This window comes from Eptesicus fuscus, chromosome 6, assembly GCF_027574615.1.
Source record: "Eptesicus fuscus isolate TK198812 chromosome 6, DD_ASM_mEF_20220401, whole genome shotgun sequence".
Taxonomy (NCBI): Eukaryota; Metazoa; Chordata; class Mammalia; order Chiroptera; family Vespertilionidae; genus Eptesicus; species Eptesicus fuscus.
The window spans coordinates 8,869,496-8,894,751 of record NC_072478.1 but is presented as its reverse complement, the minus strand read 5'-3'; the positions used below and the strand labels follow the sequence as shown (position 1 = coordinate 8,894,751).

The 25,256-nt window shown below is 54.5% G+C and overlaps 4 protein-coding genes across 4 annotated transcripts; 3 read left to right on the top strand and 1 right to left on the bottom strand.

Annotated features, from left to right (window-relative positions):
- The first annotated feature begins 2,846 nt into the window (after positions 1–2,846).
- On the top strand, positions 2,847–12,390 carry KANK3 (KN motif and ankyrin repeat domains 3). The gene is made up of 11 exons (XM_054717192.1): positions 2,847–2,986; positions 5,568–5,629; positions 6,319–7,593; positions 7,673–7,772; positions 7,950–8,159; positions 8,261–8,345; positions 8,876–9,092; positions 10,848–10,987; positions 11,078–11,278; positions 11,362–11,460; positions 12,153–12,390. Exons 1-11 carry the CDS (start codon positions 2,886–2,888, stop codon positions 12,228–12,230), a joined length of 2,568 nt encoding a protein of 855 aa, XP_054573167.1. The 5' UTR covers positions 2,847–2,885; the 3' UTR covers positions 12,231–12,390.
- An 84-nt stretch (positions 12,391–12,474) lies between these two features.
- Positions 12,475–13,570, bottom strand: RPS28 (ribosomal protein S28). The gene is made up of 4 exons (XM_008151436.3): positions 13,469–13,570; positions 13,323–13,370; positions 12,750–12,883; positions 12,475–12,552 (listed from the first exon to the last, which is right to left on the bottom strand). The coding sequence occupies exons 1-3, from the start codon at positions 13,505–13,507 to the stop codon at positions 12,761–12,763; spliced, it is 210 nt and encodes a 69-aa protein (XP_008149658.1). The 5' UTR covers positions 13,508–13,570; the 3' UTR covers positions 12,475–12,552; positions 12,750–12,760.
- A 49-nt stretch (positions 13,571–13,619) lies between these two features.
- NDUFA7 (NADH:ubiquinone oxidoreductase subunit A7) lies at positions 13,620–18,295 on the top strand. The gene is made up of 4 exons (XM_008151435.3): positions 13,620–13,716; positions 14,123–14,172; positions 16,893–17,042; positions 18,091–18,295. Exons 1-4 carry the CDS (start codon positions 13,666–13,668, stop codon positions 18,179–18,181), a joined length of 342 nt encoding a protein of 113 aa, XP_008149657.1. The 5' UTR covers positions 13,620–13,665; the 3' UTR covers positions 18,182–18,295.
- Positions 18,296–20,692: 2,397 nt separating this feature from the next.
- On the top strand, positions 20,693–24,993 carry CD320 (CD320 molecule). The gene is made up of 5 exons (XM_054717191.1): positions 20,693–20,896; positions 23,308–23,415; positions 23,699–23,932; positions 24,257–24,397; positions 24,571–24,993. Exons 1-5 carry the CDS (start codon positions 20,782–20,784, stop codon positions 24,687–24,689), a joined length of 717 nt encoding a protein of 238 aa, XP_054573166.1. The 5' UTR covers positions 20,693–20,781; the 3' UTR covers positions 24,690–24,993.
- The last annotated feature ends 263 nt before the right edge of the window (positions 24,994–25,256 follow it).

Here is a 25,256-nt window from a genome sequence, read left to right as displayed (position 1 = left end):
ATCCTTTGTTGTGGGGGGCTACCCTGTGCACTGTAGGGTGTTCAGCAGCAGCCCGGGCTTCCACCCACTAGGTCCTTTCCCCTTCTCCATTATGGCAATCGAAAATCACCCTGGGCCCTGCCGGTATGGCTCAGTGGTTGAGAGTCGACCTATGAGCCCGGAGGTCATGGTTCAATGCCCGGGATGCAGGCTCAATCCCTAGTAGGGGGCCTGCAGGAGGCATCGGATCAATGATTCTCTCTCATCATTGATGTTTCCATCTCTCTCCCTCTCCCTTCCTCTCTGAAATCAATAAAAAAATATATTTTAAAAATCACCTTGGTTGAGAACCTCCCTTCAATATTCCTTAAGCTATACATTTATTTTACTCTTTATTTTTTCAAAGGTTCTTTATTGATTTTTAGAGAGAGAGAAAAGGAGAGGGAGAGAGAGAGAAACATTAATGTGAGAGTGATATATTGCTTGACTGACTCCTGCACACCTCCTACCAGGGATCCGGGATCGAACTTGCAACCTGGGGATGTGCCCTAGCCTGGAATCCTGGAATCAAACAGGAAACATTTCAGTGCACTAGATGATGCCCAGCCAACTGAGCCACACAGGCCAGGGCTTATGTAGTTTATTGAGTTTGCTTCTATTTTACAATGAAAATACTCTTCAAATTCCAATGAAGTGTTCACGGGAAAATTTGACAGAATTCTACAAACAGTTTATGTGCATGAAAAAAAGACAGTGGAAATAGCCCAGGAATTTTCTAAAAGGAAGAATACCCGGTATTGAAATACATTCTAAAGCTACAGTGTTAAAGTGGAGTGGCACTGGGACAACACAGAGGAATCTGGAATAAGTAACTGGCCTCCAGGGCTCCATTGATCAGATAAAGCCTGAAGCTTCAGATGTGCTTTTCTGCCTGTCCCTTCAGTTACCCTCCTACCAACACACTGACCTAGTCAAAGTCCTCGATGTAGGGAGCGTCCTTCTTCCCTTCCTTTGCACACGCACTTTCTCCTATTTGGAGCACCCTTCCTTAAATGTTACACCTCCAGGTTGCCTCACAGGACCCTCCAGGTCAGGATTTTACCCCTCTTTTCTCCTCCCATAGACCCCAGCTCCCACTCGTCATCCCCTTACCATAAACTTTAGCTTGAGTCTGCCTCTGCCTCTCAGCTTTGAGGTGCAGGATGACAGGGATTGTGTCCCTTAGGGACATACACAGTGCCAGGTACACAGTAGGTGCTCAATAACACTAAAATAATCAGGAAAAAAAAACAATCTGTACAGTTGCTTTAGATATTATATTCCAAATGGATTCGAATGTTAAATGTAATTTTAAATCATTAGTTCAATAAACATTTATTGCACACCTACTGTGTGCCAGGGGCATTGGATAAAGCAGTGACCAAAAGAAATCAATTCCCTGTCGTTATGGTGCTGACATTAGTGGGACAGGTAGGTATGTGCAGGGAAGACAGGTCAGGAAGGTGGAACAGCATGTGCAAAGACCCTGTGGTGGGAAAGATCCAGGGTCCAGGTACCTCACCCAGACACTGGGATCTGAGCATTAGTCCTTCCAGCTTCCATCCAAAGGATGTTCCAAGCAGTTTTGGTCACTGCTTTATCCAATGCCCCTGGCACACAGTAGGTATGCAATAAATGTTCGTTGAACTAATGATTTAAAATTACATTTAACATTCTAATCCATTTGGAATATATTATTATCTAGAGCGACTGTACAGATTTTCCCTCCTGATTATTTTAGTGTTATTGAGCACCTACTGTGTACCTGGCACTGTGCATGTCCCTAAGGGGACACAAATCCCCCCAGTGAATCTCCTGCTCGGAGCCTTCCATGGCTCTCTAATGTCCAGTGGATCAAACCCAAGGTCCTTAGCCCTTCGCTGGGCAGCCCTTGGCCACAGGGTTCCGTCCAGCCATCCCTCAGGGACATTCATTCCAAGCCCCGCCCCCAGGCTCTCCCACCTTCGCGGCGCCGGCCCACTCCACCTCGCTATTGGACAGTTCGGAGGGTGCCGGGCGTTGGTTGGCTGGAGTGACCGTCAATTAGGGTCAAGGCATAGATAACCTGTTCTCGGGCTTCGAGGGGGCGGGCTCGGGTGCGGGCGCGGATGTGGTTGCGGCATCAGGTAAATCGCCTGCTTGCGGGCCACCGGTGAGGATCTTGGGCGGGATAAGGGGGCGCCCCGGGAAGTGGCGCTGCGCCTTCAGCCCCCCGCGGGCTCAGCGCGCTGCGACGGGGCGGACGCCGTGACCTCTGGCTGGGACCCCTCCCACACTGAGAGCCCCAAGTGGGCAGCGAGCAGAATGGGGAGCTCTGGATTCCTCCCGCCCTTCGGGAGCCAAGTGGGGGCTTGTTCGCCCCCTAGCTCCCCAGCCGACTCCCCCAACCTTTCCCCGCGTCTCTCCCGGACAGCTTGGGGACCCGGCTCGAGCCCCTCGCGCTGGACCTGGGTGTGCGTGGGGGTGATACGGAAACGGTGTTGGGGAGGGACGGACGGCCACCGGGCCGGCAGACAATGGGCAGCGGATGGAACCGCCCGGCAGCGTTTCCTGTAGGAAACGGCTCTGTCCCTGCGAGGCCGTTTAGGGGGGCCGGTGAGGGAGTGGTGGGTGCTGACCTGAGTACCTCCCCCTCACTCCGTCATCAGCCAACACCCCCACCTCAGGGGTGTGCAAGTTCCGCTCCAACTTTAAGGGGTGCCACCACACGGGGCCTCAAGCGGGGCTGGGGGTGAGGGCTGCGGGGAGAGTCCCCTCCCCGGGACCGGGAGCTGCGCTGCCGGCGGTATTTCGTGATCACAGCACCGAGTCCAGAAATAGTCCCCGGGGCTGGAGTGGGGGCGTCTGGCGTCAGCTCTGACGGCCTAATGAGGGGGCCTCAGGCGGAGGACCCGAATCTAGCTGTGACAGCTCAGGCGGGAGCGGAGGAGAGAGGAGGGCAGCTGCACGCCCCAATTCCCCAACTCCGGTGAGGCTGCAGCCCCTGGAGCCGGGAGGGGGTTGGGGGGAGCCCACTCCCTGCCATCGGGACACACGCGGGGACCGGCATGAGTGCAGCTTGGTCGGGCCGTCGGGGAGGGAAGGGCTGTTTCTAGAAGGCCATCAAGTGGAATGGCCAATGCAGAAACAGCGGCAAAGCCGCCTAGGTTTAAATCCTGCCTCTGCCTGAATGTGACCTTGGGAGCATCACTTAATCTGTGTTTCTTCCTCTGTATAAAGGAGAAAGTAAGAAAACCGACCTCAGCGGGCTTAGCTAGGATTTTTTTTTTTTAAGTTAATACCTACAGATTGGCTAGAATTGAAGCTGGTCCATTGAAAATGGAAAAAGTGTTTTTATTATTCGTTACCATTCTTGGAGTATCCACCCATTTCCCCACCCAGCCTCTGGGTCCAGCTGCTGGGGTGGTTTGGGTCTTAGGGATGGCCCACAGCTATTCTTTGAGTTCCCGAACCGCAGATTTGGATATTACCCGATCACTGGAGGAGGGGGCTGATCCCAACTCAGTCCCACTTCGAGCTGTGTGTGAAAAGGCCCAGCCTTCTAATCCCCCGCCCAGGCCTTTTCCATGGCCAAGCTCTTCTCTGGAAGTTTCCTAAAAACAAGTCCTGAGAGGCACTGAATGTTCTGTGTGATGACCAGCTATCCTGCTGGTCCACCCTTGCAATTGGTATAAGGGGCAGGAAACAGCTGCTTTGGGACAGGAAGAGGCTCTGGGTGGGGGAGGTCAGGGACCCAGGCTGGACAAAGGTGGGAAGTGGGAAGATGGTTAGTTTAGCACAAATGAGCAGTGGGTTAGGGAGAGGTCAGATTGGGTCTGGTAGGCAAAGGTCTCCAGAAGATGAGCAGAGGGTGTTTCCCACAATTGACTTAATTGCCTTGTACCTCAGTTTCCCCACCTGAACAATGTGAATATCTACCTTGCAGGATTGCACAGGATTACATGTAATCAAGCAGGGAATACAGTAGGCACTTGATACTGGCAGCTGGCTTGCCCTTCCCTGAGGCTTTTCATGTGAGCTCTTTAAAGCCCCATCTTTCTCACCCTGTGCTTTCTGAATCCAAGTTCAGGACTCAATATTTGTTCTTGTAAAATAGCACATTATTAGATGTGTCTCAGTCTCCCTCAGTTTCTTAGAGCCTCCATCATGTCACCCTGATTTACTCTCCCTCCATCCCCAGGCGTAGTTTCAGCTCTGACAACCTGGGTGCTTGTGGTTCCATTACAAGCTCTTACAAGCCAAAGACAGAGCCCTGTGGCACCCACTAGAGGTATTCCAGGGGTACAGGCATCCATTGATTTGCATCCTTTGTGCATCTGGCCCCCAACTCTCTGTCTTTCCTATAAAGGTCTCAGAGGTGAGCTTGGTAAAAATTCACATGCAGTTATGTCTTGTTTGCATTTGTCCAAGGGAAAAATTAAGTGATTCTGTATTTTTGTTTTTTAATCTGCAGAATCTGACCAGATGAGTTCTTAATGAGCCCACGAGGGCTTCCAGTTCTTGCCTTCCTCTCCTGAAGGTTCACATTCCACCCCTGTGATGATTAATTTCTGATTTTCCCCAGCGATTGACAGAAAACTCGGATCTAGAATGACACCCATACCCACTCCCACCTTCAGCTACTTTTCTTTTTCTTTTTTATTTCCGAGAGAGGAAGGGAGAGGGAGAGAGGGATAGAAACATCAGTGATGCGAGAGAATCATCGATCGGCTGCCTCCTGCACACCCCACACTGGGGAACGAGCCTGCACCCTGGGCTTGTGCCCTGACTGGGACTCAAATCGTGACTTCCTGGTTTGTAGGTCGATGCTCAACCACTAAGCCATGCCAGCTGGGCTTCTTTTCTTTTTTTAAAATATATTTTTTTATTGGTTTCAGAGAGGAAGGGAGAGATAGAACCATCAATGATGAGAGGCAATCATTGATCAGCTGCCTCCTGCATGCCCCCTACTAGGGATCGAGCCCAGAAGCTGGGCATGTGTCCTGACTGGAATTGAACCATGACCTCCTGGTTCACAGGTCGATGCTCAACCACTGAGCCACACCAGCTGGGCTACTCTTGTTTTCTGAATTACTTTCCTCTCCTTTAAAAAAAAAAATATTAGTGACTTTTTACAGAGAGGAAGGGGGAGGGATAGAGAGTTAGAAACATCGATGAGAGAGAAACATCGACCAGCTCCCTCCTGCACACCTCCTACTGGGGATGTGCCTGCAACTAAGGTACATGCCCTCGACCGGAATCGAACCTGGGACCTTTCAGTTTGCAGGCCGATGCTCTAGCTACTGAGCCAAACCGGTCAGGGCTCCTCTCTCCTTTTGATGCTCTTCCTTTCTCCTCCTGCCCAGCAGGCTGAGGCCTAGCACCTGGGTGTTCCCACATTCATTCATTCCAAAGTTTCAAGGCCTCTTGAGGGAGGATGGAGAAAAGGGCGCTGGTGTGTGGGGGTGGGTTGTTGGAGAAGAACTCTTGGGTCTGTCAGAATCCAGGCTGACCTGAGTCACAGCCAGAAGGATAGGGCCTGACCCTTACCCTCTCTGGGTGACTTTCAGGGTGTGTCTGGTGGCTACTCCAGGAAACATGGCCAAGTTTGCCCTGAATCAGAACCTGCCTGGTAAGTGTACAAAATGGTAAGTGTGCACAGGCCCACACTTGGTGCTGGTGTGTGGACACAACTCTGCAGTTCCCTTCTTTGCATAGTAGCCAGAGGGGCCCTCTGTGCTGCCCTGTCACATGTGGAATGTAATCTAACATCGCATGATGGCCCGGGAGTCCCCCTCTGTCTGGCCTCATCTCACCTCTCCTACTCCTCTCCCCCTCTCTTCCATTACTCTGCTCTGGACCCCTCAACTCACCCTTTATTCCAGCCCACCCTGTCCCCCCCTCCCCACCTCCAAGGACCTTTGAATGGGCTGTTTTGTTTTAGGAACCTTCTTCCCCAGCTGATTCCCCCTCATCACTTGGCCCTGAAGAGGAGAGTCAAAATCATGCCTCCTCCAGTTATTCTCTACTTCACCTTATTATTGCCCTAAGCACCATTTGTAATGTTTGTGTTTATCTGTCTCCTACAAGACAGAGATGTTTGTCTAGTTCGATGCTTTGTCCTCAGAAAAGTGCTTGACATGTAGCAGGAGCCTCAATAAACGTGTGTTTGCATGACTATTTGGGTGCACATAGGCATTTGAGCCTTGGGTGTGTCATGGCTTGGTGCAGAACTTGGTGCAGGTGGAGCCCTGCCAGTGTGTTGCGGTGGGGAGGAGTACCCCTGGCCTGACGCCCCTCATACCCCTGTCATACCCGCAGACCTGGGTGGCTCTCGCCTGTGCCACGGCCCGATTGGGGGCTCCCGCAGCCCGAGCTCATCCTACACGGTGGAGACGCCCTATGGCTTCCACTTGGACCTGGATTTCCTCAAATACGTGGAGGAGCTGGAGCGCGGCCCCGTCGCCCGTCGCGCCCCCAGCGCCCAGCCGGCACGCCGTCCCCGCGCGCCCCGGGTCGGCATCGCGGGCGCGCGTAGCCCAGGGACCTGGACATCCAGCGAGTCCCTGGCTAGTGACGAAGGGGGAGCGTCGGGTGCACTCTCTCCGGGCGCACCCACTTGGTTCCTGCAGCCGCCGCTGTCGCCGCGCGTGCCGGTGCGTAACCCGCACGTCGAGGACATGCTCCTGGAGACCAGCCGACGTCTGGAGCTGGCGCAGGCGCACGAGCACGAGCGCGAGCGCAGCCCGCGTGGTTCAGGCCGCAGCAGCCCAGCCCCAGGCTCCGCCGCCAATCCCACCCCTGCCTCGCCAGGCCCAGCGCAACTGCAGATGGTGCGTGAGCAAATGGCCTTGGCGCTGCGGCGTCTGCGCGAGCTCGAGGACCAGGCGCGCGCGCTGCCCCAGCTGCAGGAGCAGGTGCGCGTGCTGCGTGCGGAGAAGGCGAGGCTGCTGGCCGCGCGCCGGCAGCCAGAAGACGATGCGGAGGCCGAGGCGCGCCCGGACAAGCTCGCACAGCTGCGGCGGCTCACCGAACGCCTGGCGACTTCCGAGCGCGGCGTTCGCGCCAGGGCCAGTCCCCGGGCGGACGGCCTGGACGAGGAAGCTCCGAGGCGCAGCGAGGGCGCACTCCAGGTCCTTGACGGGGCGGCGGGGACCCCCGACCGGGAGCCCCAGACGCAGGAGCCTGGAATCCAGGCCGTGCTGGGGACCCAAGAGGCAGAAGCCCAGGCAGTGCCGGAGACCCGGGAAGCCAGCGTGCAGGCGGTCTCCAAGACCCTTGAGGCGGACGCATGGGTGACCGAGGCGCTGCTGGGGCTGCCCGCTGCCGCCGAGCGCGAGCTGGAGCTGCTGCGCACCAGCCTGGAGCACCAGTGCGGGGTGAGCGAGCTCCTGCGGAGCCGGCTGCGAGAGTTGGAGGAGGCCCGAGAGGCTACGGAGGAGGCGGCGGCCCAGTCTCAGTCGCGCGAGGCTGCAACCCAGACCGCGTGGGGTTGTGTTGAGAAGTCCACGCAGACCGAGCCTCCCGCGGAGGTCCCTTACCTGACGCAGAGCCCATCGGGACTCACAGATGGGGACAGGGCCATTGCGCCCGCGGGTGAGTCCCGACCTCTCCCGGAGCCCTGGCTTGATGACCACTGGTCTCGAATTCAGCGCCCTTATCTGATCCCTGGCAGGCATCCTCAAATCCATCATGAAGAGGAGAGACGGAACACCTGGCGCCCAACCCAGCCCCGGACCCAAGAGCCTGCAGTTTGTTGGGGTCACCAACGGAGAGTGAGCATTTCCTCCCTCCTCATGACAGCATCTGAGGGAACATGGACTAGGGTTTGAATTCCAGCTCTACCCCTCAGTTTTCTCATCTGGGAAATGGGGATAGCCAGTCCCACCTGGCAGGACTCGGGAACGAGCCCACAGGGGAGGTTCATTAGATGCCTCCCAAACTGCCCCCAGGTACGAGAGCTCATCCAGTGAGGAAGACAGTGACAGCGAAGATGGTGCTGCCGATCCCCCGAGGAGCAGCTCCTGTGGCTCTGAGGACGACAGCGGCCAGGGATCCGACTCGGGCACCCCCGGACCTCCCAGCAGCGGAGTCGTTCGGGAGTCGGAGCGGGAGCCGGAGCGAGAGCCGGAGCCGGAGCCTCAACCGGGTGCGCAGGGGAGGTGAGCAGCGCCAGAACTCTGGAGTGGGGACTGTTGTTCTCTTTCCAGTTTCCGCGCCCCCACCCGCACCACTCCTGAGCCTCTCCCGACCTCTTCCGTAGGTGCGAACTGAGCCCTCGATTGAGGGAGGCGTGCGCAGCGCTGCAGCGGCAGCTGAGCCAGTTCCGTGGAGTCGCCCGTGACAGCGTGAGTGCGCGAGGAGTCAGTCCTACAGATGAAGTCCTTGAGTCCGCCAAGGACCCCCCTTGATGTCCTTAGGGAAGCGCCTGTCTAGAGTTGGGGGAGGGTCTGGAGTTCCGTCCCCTAGCGCCTGGGACCTCCACCAATCCCAGGCTCTAAAGGAATCTCCCAGGACATGCTGATCCTTACCTGGTTCCCTAAAAGGATCCCGCCCCAAGCACTGATCAAAGCCCCAGGCCCACTCGCCAAAAGAAAAGCGCTCACCTTCCTCCACTCCAGGCTTCCCCACAGGCTCTTCCCCAGAAGAGGATCCCTGCTCCTGTGAGCCCGGGGCCCAATGTACTCCCTCTTCCAAAGGGGTGCGGCCCCATGGGTCCCCACGGCCCTCCTCAGACAAGCAGTGGCCATCCTCCCCCTGCCTGGACTCCCAGCCCCAACTCTGCACCTCCCACATCGCCATGGCACCTCTGTACACCCGCCCTCCCGCCCCGCCATGGCACCGGGACCGTCGCTGATGGTTTCCCCTGTCCCGGCAGGGCGCAGCGCGCCTGGTGGCCCTGGAGTGGTTTCGAGTGTCCAGCCAGCGCCGTTCGCAGGCTGAGCTGGTAGCCGGGGTCCTGCGGGCGGTAGCACGCCTGGGACAGGAGCTGCTGGCCCACGTGGTGAACCTGGCGGACAGCAACGGGAACACAGCCCTGCACTACAGCGTGTCCCATGGGAACCTTGCCATCTCCAGCTTGCTGCTGGATACTGGTCAGCATGGAGGAGGGGTGGGCAGGGCACTAGGCAATGGGGTGGAGGACAGGTAAAGGAGAGCCTGGGCAGCTGGGAAAACCTGGAGAAATGTACAGAGATGGGCTGGCCAGGCAGATGGGACCACCATCCTTCACTGGGTGTTTCAAGAGCCAACATGGACTGACCTGAGTGCTGCTCCTGACCCTTCACTCACTTTCCAGGCTTTTGAATTATGTTGTCCTAAACATTATTTTATCTCTGAGCTTCCTTAACTGTGAAATGGGAATGCATCATCTCCCTGCCTGGACAGCTGTAACACCTGTGTCAGGCATGCAGTATGAAACTCCAGCCCTGGTGCTTCCTAACTCCACATGTCCAGCCGGCTGCCTTTCCAATCTTGAGGGAAGGTGCTCACTGGTCAGGGCTGTGACTACCATCCTGGTCTGGGACTGTCCCTTATCCTCTGATTCCACTTCACACATTTCCATCCCCTGCCTCGGGAATAGATACACGGTCCCAGGTGTTGCAGACCCAGACAAGTACTGAGAGCATACAGGTACCAGGTAGTGCTGGAGTGGGCCACCCATGCTGCTTTGCCCATGGGACCAACTGCCCAAGAGCCCTTCTGAGTGCCCTCCCTCAGGCCCAGTAACCTTTGGGGGCCTGCAGGTCTTGGTGACCAAAGAAAGGTCACAACTACTCTGGGATGGTTACCAGGCTGGGGCTTGTGAGGGGGTGATGCATTGGTAATTTTCTGGGCATCCTCTGCCTTAAAGGGGATTGGCTGTCATTCATGAGACCCAAGGCTCCTTGGACGCCTTCACCCTGTATTGAACCCCATTCAGCCAACTCCCCCTCAGTCACCAGTATCCCCCAAAACCCTACCGACCTGTAGTATGTCAGCCTGGTCCAACCTCCCCCAGGACCCTGAGCCCTCAATGAACCTCATTTAGGGGCTGCTTTCCTTTCATCCCTCCAACTTGGCTTCTCAGTTCCTGGCCTGATCCTCTCCGATCACCTTGATGTACCAGCCTTACACTTGAAAGGTCACCTTAAAACCCTGATGTCACCTCCTCCATAACCTTACTCCCCAACACCCCTCTTCACAACTTTCACCCCCCTGAGGTCTCAGCTTCCTCGCCTATTCCCTAACTCCAACCATCCTCAATCTTAAGGGATCACTAGCCATTGTCCCCAACCCATCTCTTTGGGATACCAGTCATGCAGGATTAGGGCCTACCATGACCTTATTTTGTTACATCTGCCAAGAGCCTATTTTCAATAAGGTCACATTTACAGTTCATGTTTTGGAGGACACATTCAATCTGTCACAGGCTTAGGGAAGGGGAGTATTCCAGAGGAACATAAGTTAACAGCTTCACAGGTCATGGTGGACAATAGCGTTTATTCCAGGAGTCAACAGGAAGGTTTTAAATAGACTGGACCAAATTTCTTTGAACTATTTCTGGCTGCTGCAAGGAAAGGAGGGGGGACTTGGATCAAGGTGAACCAGTTGGCAGTTCTCTGGGGGAACAATGGTGGCTTGTAGCCATAAAAATAAACATCCCTTATTGAGTGCCAGGTGGAGAGGGTAGAACACTGAATAGGAGGGAGGAGCCACATGGTACTTGGTGGGAGAACCTTGTAGGCAAAGGGGAGTCAATTCATGATGCATGGGGTCCACCTATAACACAAATGAACCAGAGACTGGGAGAGGTGACCCAGGTTGGGCTAGGGGTGTGGGCTTAAGTTGACTGATCCCCTATCTCTTAGGAGTCTGCAATGTTGACTGCCAGAATCAAGCAGGCTACTCAGCCCTTATGTTAGCTGCACTCACCTCTGTTGGGCAGGAGGACATGCCTGTGGTCCAAAGACTCTTCCAAATGGGCAACGTCAATGCCAAGGCTAGCCAGGTACGTGGATTCTTACAGTTCAGGAACCAACCCTGATTTTGACCTCCCTTCCCCTAAAACGCACCCAGTCCTGTCTTCCCCACTCCTCAGACAGGGCAGACAGCCCTCATGCTGGCCATCAGCCATGGCCGACAGGGCATGGTAGCAGCCCTGCTAGCATGTGGGGCAGATGTCAATGTGCAAGATGTGGACGGAGCCACAGCACTGATGTTTGCCAGTGAGTATGGACACCTGGAAACTGTCCGGTTGCTACTGGCCCAGCCAAGCTGCGATCCTGCCCTCCTGGATAATGTGAGCTGCTGTGGGTGGGGCTGGTTGGGTAGGCAGGGTACCCGCGCCTTGGTTCATTGACCTAACTGTCCATTTTTCTTCAGGAGGGCACCAGTGCCCTGGCCATGGCTCTGGAGGCTGAGCAGGATGAGGTGGCTGCTCTGCTGCATGCCCACCTGAGTTCAGGCCAGCCTGGTCCTCCGGTGAGTGTAGCTCCAACCTCAAGCAGCAAAACTTTACAGCTGCACATTGTGTGAGGATACCCAGCATGCTCTAGGAAGGTCTCCCTTTCCTACTCCCTCAGGGAAATGGTGGGAGAAACTGGGGGTTTAATCTCCGATGTGTCTGGGACACTTCCTCCATTTTATAGACTGAGACCGAGGCTTGCAGAGGGAAAGTGACCTGATCTATGATCAGAGGCGGCCTGGTAGTTTCTCTGTCAGTTACTGCCCCCAAAGAGGCTCATAGCAAAGGAGTTAAGAACCCTTTGTAGTTAGGCCTGGTTGGGGCAGAGGATGCAGGCCGCCTGCAAGTAAGAGCTTCAGAATTGGAGACTGGATCAGTTTGCCAGCAGCCAGCAGGTAGGGAACACCCAGTTTGTCCCTCAAAGCGGAAATACTCAAGGCTAAATCAGCCTGCCCATCCTGCTCTTTCCAGCAGAGATGTGGGAAAGGAAGCATGGTTAAGTGCCTCTTCCAGGTCAGATGGGGTAAAGGCAGGATTCAAACCTAGGCAGCCTGGCCCCACCGTGAAGGAGCTTTTCCTTAGACATGACCACAATGGAGAGGAACCAGACTTCCACTAAGTTAAGCATCCTTGAGTCTATGGCATCTGAAACCCACAGCATTCTGTCCACAAGAGAGTGTGACATGACCTCCACCACCTTTCTCACCAGTCACCCCCCGACTCTCCCACGGCCATGCCTGGTCAAAGAGGAAACAGCGACAATGGAGAGGACCCCCAGTCTCCGTGAACGGCCTCGCACAATGGACCTGGATAGGGTTGGGTGGTGAAGGGTTGACCTTCTTTCCTAATAAATAAAACATTTCTAACTAAACTTGTATCTTGTTTTAGGTGCACATATAGACACTTGGTTTCCTTCTTCAAAAAGAAAATGCCTTGTTGGGGTAGAACCTCCCTCCCCCAGGTTTCCAGAATGCAAAGGGGCCAGTGACCCACCAGAAGGTATTACAAGCCTAGTGACCCCAGACAAGAACCCGAATTTACATAAACACTTTATTAACAGTGGAGCATCTTCCCCAGGGGCTATGTGGTTCACCCAGCCAGCCAGGACCCTGTAAAAAGACCCAAGCATGAGATGCTGACAGGCCTCCCAGCAACTGGCAAACTCCCTCCCCCGCCTTGCAGCCCGTTCTACATCCTCACCCTCCTCCCAGAGCCCTCACCCATGGGCTTGCCAAAGCCTCCCTACCACCAGCCGCGAGTGTTCCGAGGCCGGCTCTCGGTTCCCCCATTCCGGTACGGCACTCACCAGGCACAAATTCAGCGCAGCCTCCGAGCCTCTCGCTCTGATTCCAATAGAGTGAGCACGTCGCCCTCGCGCACAGGGCCTTTCACGTTGCGGATGATGGAGCGGCTCGTGTCGTCCATGAATTCCACGCGGACCTACGGGACCCACGGGAGTGGGGTGGGGCGGAGAGGCGTGTGGGCCAGCCACGGCTAGGCACCAGGGGGTGGGCAGCAGATCTAGATTTAGAGGGCGTAAAGGGGCGGCCCAGGGAAACTTAGAAAGGGGGGGGTGAGGCTCGCTGGCAGGTAGGACTGGGCCGGGAGGAAAACCAAAAAGGGCGGAGACTGGCGAACAAAGTTCTCGAGCGCCAGAAGCTGCCACCATGGGGGGAAACTGCAGCTCTGGGCCCGTGTCCATACGCGGCAGAGCGTGGCGCCACAGTGTCCATGGAGACCGCTGAGCCAAGACAAAGAGGTTCACTGGAGCTCAGACCCGGCGGGCAGGACCTTGGTGGGGGTTCGGACCCTCCAGGAAGCCTGGGATAAGGGGTTCTCGGATTCCAAGAGGGAGAGTCCCCCCAACACCCCCGCTCACCTGCGTGCACTGCCCCTGGGAACCGGTCCTGCCTAGCACCTTGGTGACCTGGTGGAAAGAAGCTGGGGTCAGAATTGCCCGGCCCGGTTCCCTTCCCCCTACCCCACCGGCCTCACTTCGGCCCTCAGCACCGGCACCCTCCTCACCCTGGCTAGCTTGATAGGCTGCACACGACTCGTGTCCATGATGGCGGCAACAGTCGGGCGGAAAGGGGTCACGTGCTTTTGGGAGATTCTTTATACGCCGTCCTAGCCCCGCCCCCCCGCTCTCGCGAGATTATCCACTATTTCCCAACAGCCCCCGCTGCAGCGATGCTGCCGGCGCCCTTCAGCGCAGAGAGAAGATGGCGTCCGCCACCCGGTTTATCCAGGCGCTACGGAACTGGGCCTCCGGGGTGCGCGGGGCGGGAAGGAAGGGCCGCGCTGGGATGGGCGTGGGGGGCTGCGAGCTCCGTGCGCCCGGGACCCGCTCCTTCACTCTACCCTGTACCCTGGGTGCCAAGATCTTCCCGGGCCAGGCCCCTCGCTCAGCCCGGGACCCCGAACTCTTGAGGCCTTCAGCCCGGGACACACCCACCTCCACTCCCACCCTTTGGCAGGAGACCTGGCATCTCCCTAGTTCCTGACCGTATTAACTTTGGATCTGGTGGTCCCGGCCCCGACATTCCTTTTCACAGGGCCCATATCCCTGCTTCCACATGCCCATCTCTCTCCTTCCCTTCATTTCTCTCTCCCTGGGCTGTCCCTCTCCTCTCCTGGGGTGCCCTGCTGGCTGACATCCTTCCTTTCCTCCTCCCACAGCACAACTTGCAGGCGAAGCTGCAGCTACGTTACCAGGAGATCGCCAAGCGGTGAGCAGGCCCCGCTTGCTGCTCAAACTCTCGCCCTGTTCTGTCCTTCTTCCACCAAAAACAAAACCCGTGTTCCTTTAGACCCTGAAGCCCTGAGCTAAAATCCTGCCTCCAGCTTCCTGTTAGGTTGTGAAGACAGGTTTGCCTTTGATCTTGCTGGACTGTGTCGTAGACTGCTGCTCTGGGAAACAGCCGGATTGGACGTGAATTCTGGTTGGGAATCGTTGTGGTTTGCATTCCTCAGTGTGGCCTTGCCAGTTGGTGGTATCATCCCCAAGCAATGGGTGGAAAAAAAAAAAAATCGAGGCGTGGAGAGACTAAATCATTTGCTTAAAGCCATTCAGAAGCTGGAAAGTGACACCTGGGACTTGAACCCAGAAGTGTCTTGATTTCAACTCATTAGTGTCCAAAAAATGCTTGAAATTTACAAGCCCTTGCCATGTACAAGCCTTGGGGATACCAGTGCAAACAAGAGAAGTTCTGGTCCTCAATCCTTCATATCCTAGGGAGAGAAAAACGTAGGGAAAAAACACAGCAGGCCAAAAAAAAAAAACAACAAAACCCCACGTTATTCTGGAATGCTACAGAGATAAATGAGAGTAATCTGGAGTGTTAATATCTCAGGTCATGTAGGTCAGGAAAAGTTTCTTTTCAGGGATTGACATTTGACTCACCTAAATGATGAGAAGGAGCCAAAGGATAATTATTGAAGAAACGTTCTGGGCAGAGAGAACAGTGAGCACGAAGGCTGTAAGGCCCAACAGAGCCAGAAGTAGGAAGGAGGCCAGTGTGACGGAAACAGGTAGGAAAGGGGGATAGCAGTATAAAATGAAGTCCGTGGCAGGCAAATTAAGGCAGTCTTGGAGAGTGGCAGTGAAGGCATTAAAATTGACTAATAACCAAATTGACTAATTCCTAATATCAAAGTTTAAATTGCTTTCCATCCAGGGTTTGGGTCAGTTGAGGAAACTTGTAAAATTTTCAGCTTCTTTAGGGTATTGGTGCCCCCTAGTATTTCATTTGGTCTTTCCCTTTCAGCATTGGTTTTTGTTTTGTTTTTTCTTCTTTTTTTTAAATTGATTTCAGAGAGGAAAGGAGAGGAAGAGAGAGAAACATTAATGACGAGCCTGACCAGCTGGCGTTGCCTCAGTGATTGAGCATCGACCTATGAGCCAGGAAGTCACCGTTTGATTCCTGGTCAGGGCACATGCCTGGATTGTGGGCTCAGTCCCCAGTGAGGGGCGTGCAGGAGGCAGCCGATCAGTGATTCTCTCATTGATGTTTCTATCATTCTCTCCCTCTCCCTTGCTCTCTGAAATCAATTTTTAAAAAAGAAGAAACATCAATGATGAGAGAGAATCATTGGTTGGAATCGAACCCCGGGACCCTTCAGTCTGCAGGCTGACGCTCTATCCACTGAGCCAAACCAGCTAGGGCCAGCTCTGGTTCTTTTATATCTTCTCTGTGCTAGGTTGCAGAAAACTGGCCATTCCTACAGAGATCATCTCTACTCCAGGGCTGAAGCAAATTCTAACTTCCGCACAGGACATTTTGAGTGTTAAATTTTTAAAATTTATCTGTATTTATTTTTTTAAAAAATGCACAATGACTATCACTTGTATTAAGAAAAAACTTAAATCCTGGCAAAATGATTACCAGACAAAAAGTTTAAAAATATGGTTGCATGAAAGCCCAGTTTTTAAAAGATTTTTCCTATCATTTTGCCCTCCCTCTCTACTATATTTTCTAGGAAAGCTCCTCTTGAGGTTAGGGTTTCCTTTTCAGGCTTCCAGCTTCTTTGTAAATTCACCCCAAGCCCAGAACAGAGCTCTGTTCACCCCCCTTTCTGGCCGCAGCCACCATGAGGTGACAGGAAATGCAGAGGCCTGGGAGGCTTGGAATACAAGGTGCTCTTTGAGTTGTAAGACTTGATCCCAGCAGGGTTCTCTGGAGCAGCGGTCGCCAACCTCTCGGACCTCATGGACCACTGTCCTGCTCCAGAGAGTTCCTGAAATAGCAGGAAACCCAGGATTTGTGTAGTCTGGCCTTTGGGAAGGGAGCCCCTCAGAATGAGCTATGTTTGGAGCTTGTTGCCCGAGCTTTTACTGATTAACTACTGGATAGGTAGTGGGCAGAGCCTCACAGCCTGGCTCCTTCATTTCCTGAGCATCTTCAGGTGGAAGTGAGGCCAGCTGCCAAGCTTTGGGTCATGGGGAGGGTGGGAACAGGCCCAGCTGTTCAGACGGGGCCTATCCCTTCCATGGGTTTCACAAAAGGGCATTCATCCATTTGGGGCAGATAGGGGACCTGCAGTGTAGCAGACCCAGCTCTCACATCCAAAGCCTGGGCTGCCACCTGCTTCTAGGCTCTAGACCAGGCGTCCCCAGACTATGGCCCGCGGGCCACATGCGGGTGTTTTTGCCGTTTTGTTTTTTTACTTCAAAATAAGATATGTGCAGTGTGCATAGGAATTTGTTCATAGTTTTTTTTAAACTATAGTCCGGCCTTCCAACGGTCTGAGGGACAGTGAACTGGCCCCCTGTTTAAAAAGTTTGAGGACCCCTGCTCTGGACCCTCTCCAGGCATGTCCCTCCATGACAGTGTACCAAGGGATACCCCTGGCCTGCAGCCTTGTCCCAGTGACAGGTGACCAGCCCTGCCCAGCCAGGCAGTGAGAGCACTTAGGGCTTTGCTTTAATGCTGATGTCCTTTTTCCTTAGAACTCAGCCTCCTCCCAGGCTCCCTGTGGGCCCCAGCCACAAGCTCTCCAACAATTACTACTGTACTCGTGATGGCCGCAGGGAAGCCATGCCACCTTCCATTGTCATGTCCTCACAGAAGGCGCTGGTGTCAGGCAAACCAGCAGAAAGGTGAGGATGCCACATATTCCTGCAGCCAGCCTGTTCTCTTGCCTCTGCTTTTCAAGGTCCGGTTTACTTTGCATCAACTATGTTGGGAACTGTGTTGCCAGGAGCTGTTCATCTGCAAACTCATTTAATCCCCACCTATCCCAGTGTGTAGGGGTTAGGGCCTCAGGCAGGGGTGGGTTTCCAGCAAATCAGATAAAGTTCCAAGGTCCTTTAGTTTCAGGTGTATAGTATAATGATTTGATATCTGTATATATTGCAAAATGATCACCAGAGTAAGTCTACTTAGTGTTCGTCATTTTACATAGTTACAAAATTTTTTTTGTAATGAGAACTTTTTAAAATATATTTTATTGATTTTTTTACAGAAAGGAAGGGAGAGGGAGAGGGTTAGAAACATCCATCAGCTGCCTCCTGCACACCTCCTGCTGGGGATGTGCCCACAACCAAGGTACATGCCCTTGACCAGAATTGAACCTGGAACCTTTCAGTCCGTAGGCCGATGCTCTGTCCACTGAGCCAAACCAGTTAGGGCTGTAATGAGAACTTTTAACATCTCTCTTAGCAACTTTCAAATATACAATACAGTATTATTAACTGCATGGGTGGGGTCCTGCAGACCCTGCCCCCAGTCAGGTTGGGGGAGCCGATTGGGGGCAGTGCACGTTGGGGGGAGGGACTGTGGGCTGTTAGTTGGCCAGCCAGCCCCACCCCCTGGTCATAATCCCAGTGCAGGGGACAATTTGCATATTAGCCTTTTATTATATAGAATAGTCACCATGTTGTACATTACATCCCAGGACTTACTTATTTTATAAATAGAAGTTTGTGCCTTTTAACCCCCTTGGCCCACTCACCACCCTCCACCCCTGGCAATCTTTTCTCTGTATCTGTGAGCTGGTATGTGTGTTTGTTTTTTAGATTCCACATATAAGTGAGGTCATATGGTACTTGTCTTTCTCTGTCTGACTTATTTCACTGAGCTTAATACTTCTAGCCCTCTAGGTCCATCCATGTTGTTGCAAATGGTAAGATATCATTCCTCTTCCAGCTCAGCTTTGGCAGCTACTGAGAAGAAGGCGGTGACACCAGCTCCTCCCATACGGAAGTGGGAGCTGTCCCAGGACCAGCCTTACCTGTGATACTGCTCTGGGCCACCTGACTGTGCCCTCAGGACTACCGAGTGCTTCCCCTGCTCTTCCATTCTGGGAGAACGTGACCTAACTTATGACAAATATATTATATTGTGCTCTCTAGTATCAATTCCATTTTTACTTAAAAATATATATTGATTTCAGAGAAGGAAAGGGAGAGAGACATCAATGATGATTGGCTGCCTCCTGCATGCCCCCTACTATGGACCAAGTGTACAACCTGGGCATGTGCCCTGACCAGGAATTGAACCGTGACCTATTTCATAGGTCGACACTCAATCACTGAGCCATGCCAACTGGGCCATTTTTACTTTTAAAGTGACACTGGGTTTACTTGGATTTCGGGGTGAAGTTGGTGCCAAATCTCTTAACTCTGTGAATGCTTCAGGGACAGAGAGGGATAGTAGTTCTCGGGCTCCAGGATGACATGTCGCAGACATGGAGGACATGGTGCAGGGAGCCCAGAGATGTCCCATCCCTTCTCCAAGGGCCTGGCTCTATCCCTGAGAGTGGTGGGCTGGATTTCAGCGCTGTGGGGGTTGGGGAGGCTCTGACTGAGAAGACAGCAGGGCCAAAGACATACTGCTCACTTAGCTCAAGTGCTTGCCCAGCCATTGCTCATGTGGACATTATTGGCTAGTACCCTCCTACTGTGGCCCCTGCCTGACTTTGACCACCTTGCAGCTCAGCAGGGAAGGCAGAGGGCAGCAAGGTGGCTCATAGGTAAAGCTCACCTAGGACAGGTGAGGCAAGGCCTCCCTGAGCCAGAAGCCTTTCTGCTCAGGGCGTCAGGGTACAGGGGGTGAGGCAGAGTCAGCCAAGGGAAGTAAGGGGCTTGTGCCTGTGGAGGAATGAGCAGGAAAATAAAAGCCAAAACAAAGTGGTCCCAGTCTGGCTGCAGGAGCAACACAGTGACCTCAAGCCGGGGAGTGGCATGGCTGCCCCATGAAACCCCACAGCCTTTCCAAAGGTTAAGATCAGCTGTGTGCCAGGGGAGTGGAAGTGGAGAGCAAGGCAGGAGGTATAAGTGGACCAGAGTGGGCATCTCCATGCTAAAAGCTCATCAGAGATAAGAAGCCCCACAGGCTGAAACACCTGGGAAGACTTTCTAGAGGAGGTGGGGTTTTGGTTGGGGTAAATGGTAAGTGATAAATCAGATTCAGGAAGGTCAGGGAAAGGAAGGCGGAGCAGGGTATTGCGGAAGCTACAAGGAGGGCAACCCTGGAGGGCTTCAGAAGACCCCAGGCAAGATGTGCCATTGAAGGTTTCAGAATAGTTTTATGACCCAGACTTGAAATTTGTCGAGGGAGTAAAGTCGGACACCTGAGCTCTCTCTGCTAGGTACAGTTCTGAATGCTTCCTGTCCATCATCTCCGCTCCTTCGATCCTGTGAGGTCACCACTGTTGTCAAGCCTCCAACAGCCTTTAAGGCCAGACACTCCTACCCCCAGTCCTATTTGCTACTCTTCCCACCTGCTTCGGCACCCTTGCATCTTTGCTTCTTACCCATTTCCCCTGGGAGATTATTATCAGAAAATATAACTACTCCAAAAGCAGCTATAACTTCCAACATTTTCAAATAGTGAAGTGTGCCATCGACCGGCAAATAGAACCATTTCTGTAAAAATCTGTATGCTATAGTGTAGCTTCACAGGAACAGGGTGGTAAATACTTGCATATCCAGCATAATGCTGAAGGACAGTGATTTGTTTGGGTGAGGTCTTGCTGGCAGTGGGACTTGCTTCTGAAGACAGAGCTGAAGGTGAAAATATTTCCTAGAAGAGAACACAGAAACCAGATTGGCTAGAAAGCTTGCAGAAGGTTTGTTATTTTATGTGCCTTCTGGGTGAGTGTGAGAAGTGAAAACCCAAGGATTGCCTTCACATCTTGTTGCAGAAGTGAATAATACTTCCCTGTTGGGTACATGAGCACTAAGTGAGACCCTGAGCGTGAGCGCATCCAGGTGCCAGGAACAGGATGTTCATATATTTTTTAAGAAATAAGTTTATTAGGTCATCTGGAAAACCAGATGGGCTGAGCCCCCAAATGGCGCCAGCCAGAATGTTTATATTTAAAAGCCCACTAGGTACTGGGGACACAAGAACAGCATTCCTGAGCTCCTGGGCCTGACATTACAGTTGGGAATCAGACACTAAACCAAAATAAGTAAAAATATATAATGTGTCGGGTGCACCAAAGAAATACAGTAAAGAGGGTGTCAGCTACACAAAAGATTAGAAGGCGGAGATGGGGCGTTTCTGAGGGGAGTGGTTGCCATATTAAATACGATAGTTAGGCAGTACACGTGCTGCGGCATGCATGTAGGACGTTAAATGTTGTAAGTAGACGTCAACAAGTTCGTTTCCATCCCTCTGTACCTTTCGCTGTACCCTATCACAGGGAAAAGTGCGAAAGTCTCAAATCGCGGGTCCCCTCGCTTTCGGACATTTACGGTAGGCTTAGCGGCCAGACCTCTGTGCTGGGGCCCCGCCCCCCTGGAGGGTGCGCGCGTGCGCGGGAATCAGAGCTCCTCCAGACCCAGACCGCGCGGGCCGGCGCCGGGCGTGGGAGGCACGTTGAGCGGTTGGATGGCACTGGGAGGAGCGCAGCAGAGCGCGGCTCTGGGGCTGACACTGCAGCTGCTGCTCGGCTTCGTGCTGGGCCTGGAGGCAGCCCCGACCCCGTCCCGGGCCCAGACCACAGGTGAGTGAGCTCCGCGCTGCCCGTGCGCCCACCTGGCCAGCCGCCTAGCTTCGTCCCCGCCGGCACCGCTTCGCCATTGGCTGCGCCGCACTCCGTCCGGACACTCCTCCTGCTTGTGGCTGTTGACTCTTTGGGAAATTGTGCGAGTTCTCACCAATGGAAGAGTTCACTGCCTGCCTGTCACTACCGTGCTCTGGCCCTGCTCACACCCCGCACCTGCTCTGCTTTATCGTCACCCATTGTTACCTCCAAGCCGGCCGTCCTTGAGCCCAGCGCGGGCTCGCCCCAGGCCCTGGGTGTCCGACCTCTAACGCTGCAGGGTCGGTCACCTGGTACCTGGTACCTTCCGCAGCAGCAGCGCCTTCCAAACCCTCCCGTCTGAGCTGAGGCGATGTGGCTGTTTCCTCGGCGGCCATTCTCCCACCTCCCAATCTCTGCTCTTTTCTCCTCTAGCCTTAGAGAACGAAAGGTCTCCCTCCCTGTGACCCCTGGCCGATGTGATATTGGTGGCTGTCTCAGGTTCCCAGAGGCAGCTGGGAGGGTTAGAGTGGCCTCCCTGTGTGCAAAGGTGCCCCTGACTTTCAGCTGTGAGCTCAGGTTCACACACGTGGGTTCTCCTTTTATCTGGTCCTCTACCTCATCCCAAAGTCCCTGCCTTTTCAGGTTAAATGTTCCTGTAAGGAAGGCAGGACTCATGTTAACCAAGTACCAAACCCTTTACAGGACACTGAGGTAGGGACTCCTAACTGCTCCATTTACAGGCAAGAAAACCAAGGCTGGGAGGAGAAGTCCCTGGTCTGGTCCCCCAACCTTATGAGGTGGAGTTAACTCTGCTCTGCCACCCACTTTACGTTGGGACACACACTCCCGCAGGCCAGGGAGAGACGTTGTTGCTTGTCCAGGCCAAGACTGGCTAGGCCTGGGGAGTAAGCTGAGCCTGGATGCTGACAGTCCCCCATGGGCAGGGAAGGAGGCCAGCTCCAGGTTGTCCACAGCTCTTCCCGGCTCCACCGAGCTCAGGGACGGTGTGGCCTACAGCTGCGGTTGGGCCTGGAGGTCTGCAGAGGAGCCAGCTGGGGAGAGTGGGGTGTTTGGAGGCTCAGGCCCCGTGAGTAAAAGTGGAAGGGCAAGTGGACCAGCATCAAATGGGGCTAGACTGCGGCCACCCCAGGTATTTGCCACCCATCTTGCTGCATCTAGGAGGAAGCCCTAAAAGTCACTCTCTTCTCTGTCCCTCAAACTCAGGTTCCAGTTCCTTTTGTGCTCCTCCAGCTCAGCATACAGCTGATCCCTTGCTGTCAAGGCTCCAGGAAGGCTCAGATCTCACCTGAGTGTGACCCATGTTCACTTACTGTCAGGCACCACCCTGGGCTTTCGGTCACAAGGTCATGGTCCTGGCACACTGAGTGTCCAGTCTAATCCATATCCGTTTGAAGACGGTTGTTCTAAGTGGGAGGCAGAACCTCAGGAGTCTCTGAGAGGGACAGGAAACCCCTCCTAGGAAACAGATTGAGAGCTGAGGGCTGAGGAGGAAATCACCAGGTAGAGAGGAGGGAGGAAAGGGCATACTGGGCCAAGAAACGGCACAGACAAAGGCCTTGAGGTGGAACAAGCCAGGCTTCTTGGTGAAGCAGTGAGGAGGCCACGACAGAGGGAGCTTTGTGAAGAGGAAAACGTGGGAGGAAGCGAGGTTCCAGGAAGGGTTGAGGGGTGGGCTAGGCCTTGTGGGTCACATGGAGGAGGTAGGATTTGTGAGAGGGCTGGTGGACCAGGAGACGGCTTTGAGCAGACAGGCCAAGTGGGTCACCAAATGATGTGACTGAGAGGTCTCCAGTGTCCAAATGGAGATGAGGTTGAGGGCCTGGTGAGGCAGCCCATTCAGGATGCGGAAAGTGGTCCGATCTGGAGGAATTTAGGAGCTAGGATGATAAAGCATGGCGACTAAGCTGAGCTTTTACCCCTTTGTTAAGCAGGTGGCATGTCATGGGCCTGATCCAGGGCAGGTTCAGAGATGGCCCCTCCCCAAGTCTGTTTCCCCATGCGGTTTGGAGAGCGTCCTGGGGAGGCCATCTGACCATTTGGAGCTTGGCAATGACTCCAGTATCAGTGAGACCTGGGTTCAAACCCTGACCCTGCCACCAGCTGTGCTGCTTCCGGCCGGACATATCCTCAGTGTTCTCTTCAGAATGGGGATCGCAGTAGAACCTGCCCAGTAGGGCTTGTGGTGAGGCTGTGAACTCTTCGGCTTCAAGCCCCGCATCTAGTGGGTCCTCAGCAAAGAGTGACCACCAGTACGGTTCCAGCGCCCTGGGACCTGGCCCGTCTCCTCGTGTTCGCAGCCTGTGACTACTGGACTTCTGGAGAGGGTCCAGGCTCAGGCCTCCCAGGCCTCACTCGTGTTCATCTCGCAGGCTCACCCGCAAACTTCCAGTGCCGCATCAGCGGCTACTATGTGCCCCTCTCCTGGCATTGCGATGGTGACCCGGACTGCCCTGATGGCAGCGATGAGGAGGACTGCAGTGAGTGGCCGCACCTTGGGGCGGGGCTTGCAAGGATGGGACCACAAGAGGTGATGCTTGTGGAAGGGTTGTAGCTTTCAGGGGGCACAGTGGGGTAGGGCCTGGTGGGGAGGGGGGCGCTGTAAGGAGGGAAGTCTGGGTCTCAGGCTTGAGAAGAGGTGAGTTTACACGGAGGTGGGGTTAGTGTGGTCTTAGACCAGGAGGCTTGCAAGAGGATGGGCTGTGGGGAGTACCTGGGCCCTGTTGTGGGGGCGTCAGGGACCTGACTGACTCTGTACTCCAGAGACAGAGCTGTGCACCCAGGATGGGCAGTGCTCACCGCCCAAGGGCAGCCTTTGCTCTTGTGACAGCATCGATGACTGCCCCGATGGCATCGACAAGAGCCTTCTCAACTGTGGCCGCCAGCCCTGCCCGGCAGGGGAGTTCCGCTGCCTGCTGGACAGCACCTGTATCCTACACACCTGGCTCTGTGATGGCCACCCAGACTGTCCTGACTCCAGTGATGAGCTTGGCTGTGGTATGTGCCATGGGACCTCATCATGGCTGTAGCAGTGGGGAGGGCTGGTGGTTAGATGAGGATGTCTGACACCACGTGTGTGACCAGGTGCGAGTGTGGGCTTGTGCCTTTGCTCTTGTCTGCATACCTGTGGGGGCAGTGAGAGGTCACTCCTAGCACCAGTGCTCACCAACCTCACTCAGTCTGGGATGGAGGATGTGCCTCAAGGTCTCCCTCAGGCACATGGAACACCTGCTCACCCCCCCCCACACACACACACACACACACACACAAACACACACACACACCCCTTCCCCAGCTAATGAAAGCCTGGATTTATTGCAGGAACTGAGACCCTCCAGGAAGGCATGTCTGTGACCATGGAGAGTGTCACCTATTTCGGGAATGCCACAGCCACCTTTGTCAGGAACCAGGACTCAGTCCAGTCTGGAAATCGAAGTGCCTATGGGGTTATTGCAGCTGCTGGTATGATGAGCAGGCCCTCCCACTTCTACTCCCTGGGCCTGGGGCAGCTGTTCCTAGGAGCTGGGGCTTGGGGAGGGGACAGGCTGCAGACCCCCATCCCCACGCATTAGGATCTTTGTGGGTGTGGGGCTCCTTCCACTCCCTCACCAATCCCATCTCTCTGTTCCCCACAGTGGTGCTAAGTGCGGGTCTGGTTGCTGCCATTCTGCTTGTGTTGTCCCGGCTCCTGTACCCGCCGGGGCTGCTGGTGGCCATGAAGGAGCTCTCAGAGAAGAAGACCTCACCGCTCTGAGGATGAGCTCTTGCCATCATGTTGCTGGGGCCCTGAGTGTGGCAGCCATGGCGAGTGCATGCGGCTGCTGGCACACCAGGCCTCAGATATGGGTTCTTCTGACCATAGTACTGCAGACCTGAGTTCCTGTGGACTTGACCCTGGAGACCGGATGTGCCTGACCCAGCCCCTGAATGTGGGGAGCCTGGATTGGAACATGCCCCACGTGGGGTTGGCCCCAGGCCGCTCGAGGGTGGCCTGTGCGTAGACGTTGCTCCTGCCCTGCCCCGTCTGAGGGTGGTGATTAAAGTTATTTTGCATTATCTGCCTGCTTCTGGGCCTCTGTCTCCCTCTGCTGGGTAGTCTGGGCAGCGCCCACCTCTGTGGCCATTCTGCTTCTTGCTTCCTAGGACCCAGAGCAGGGGCGGTGGGGCAGCCTGCATTACCCACAGGCTTCTTCAAGGAGAGCAGAGCTTGGACATTGCCTCCTGGAGTCCAGAGGATCCCTGTCTATCATGGCTGCCTCTTTGAGATGGCAGCTGGTTTCTGCTCCACCGCATTTTAAAATGTAGGTTTTATTATTCAGGT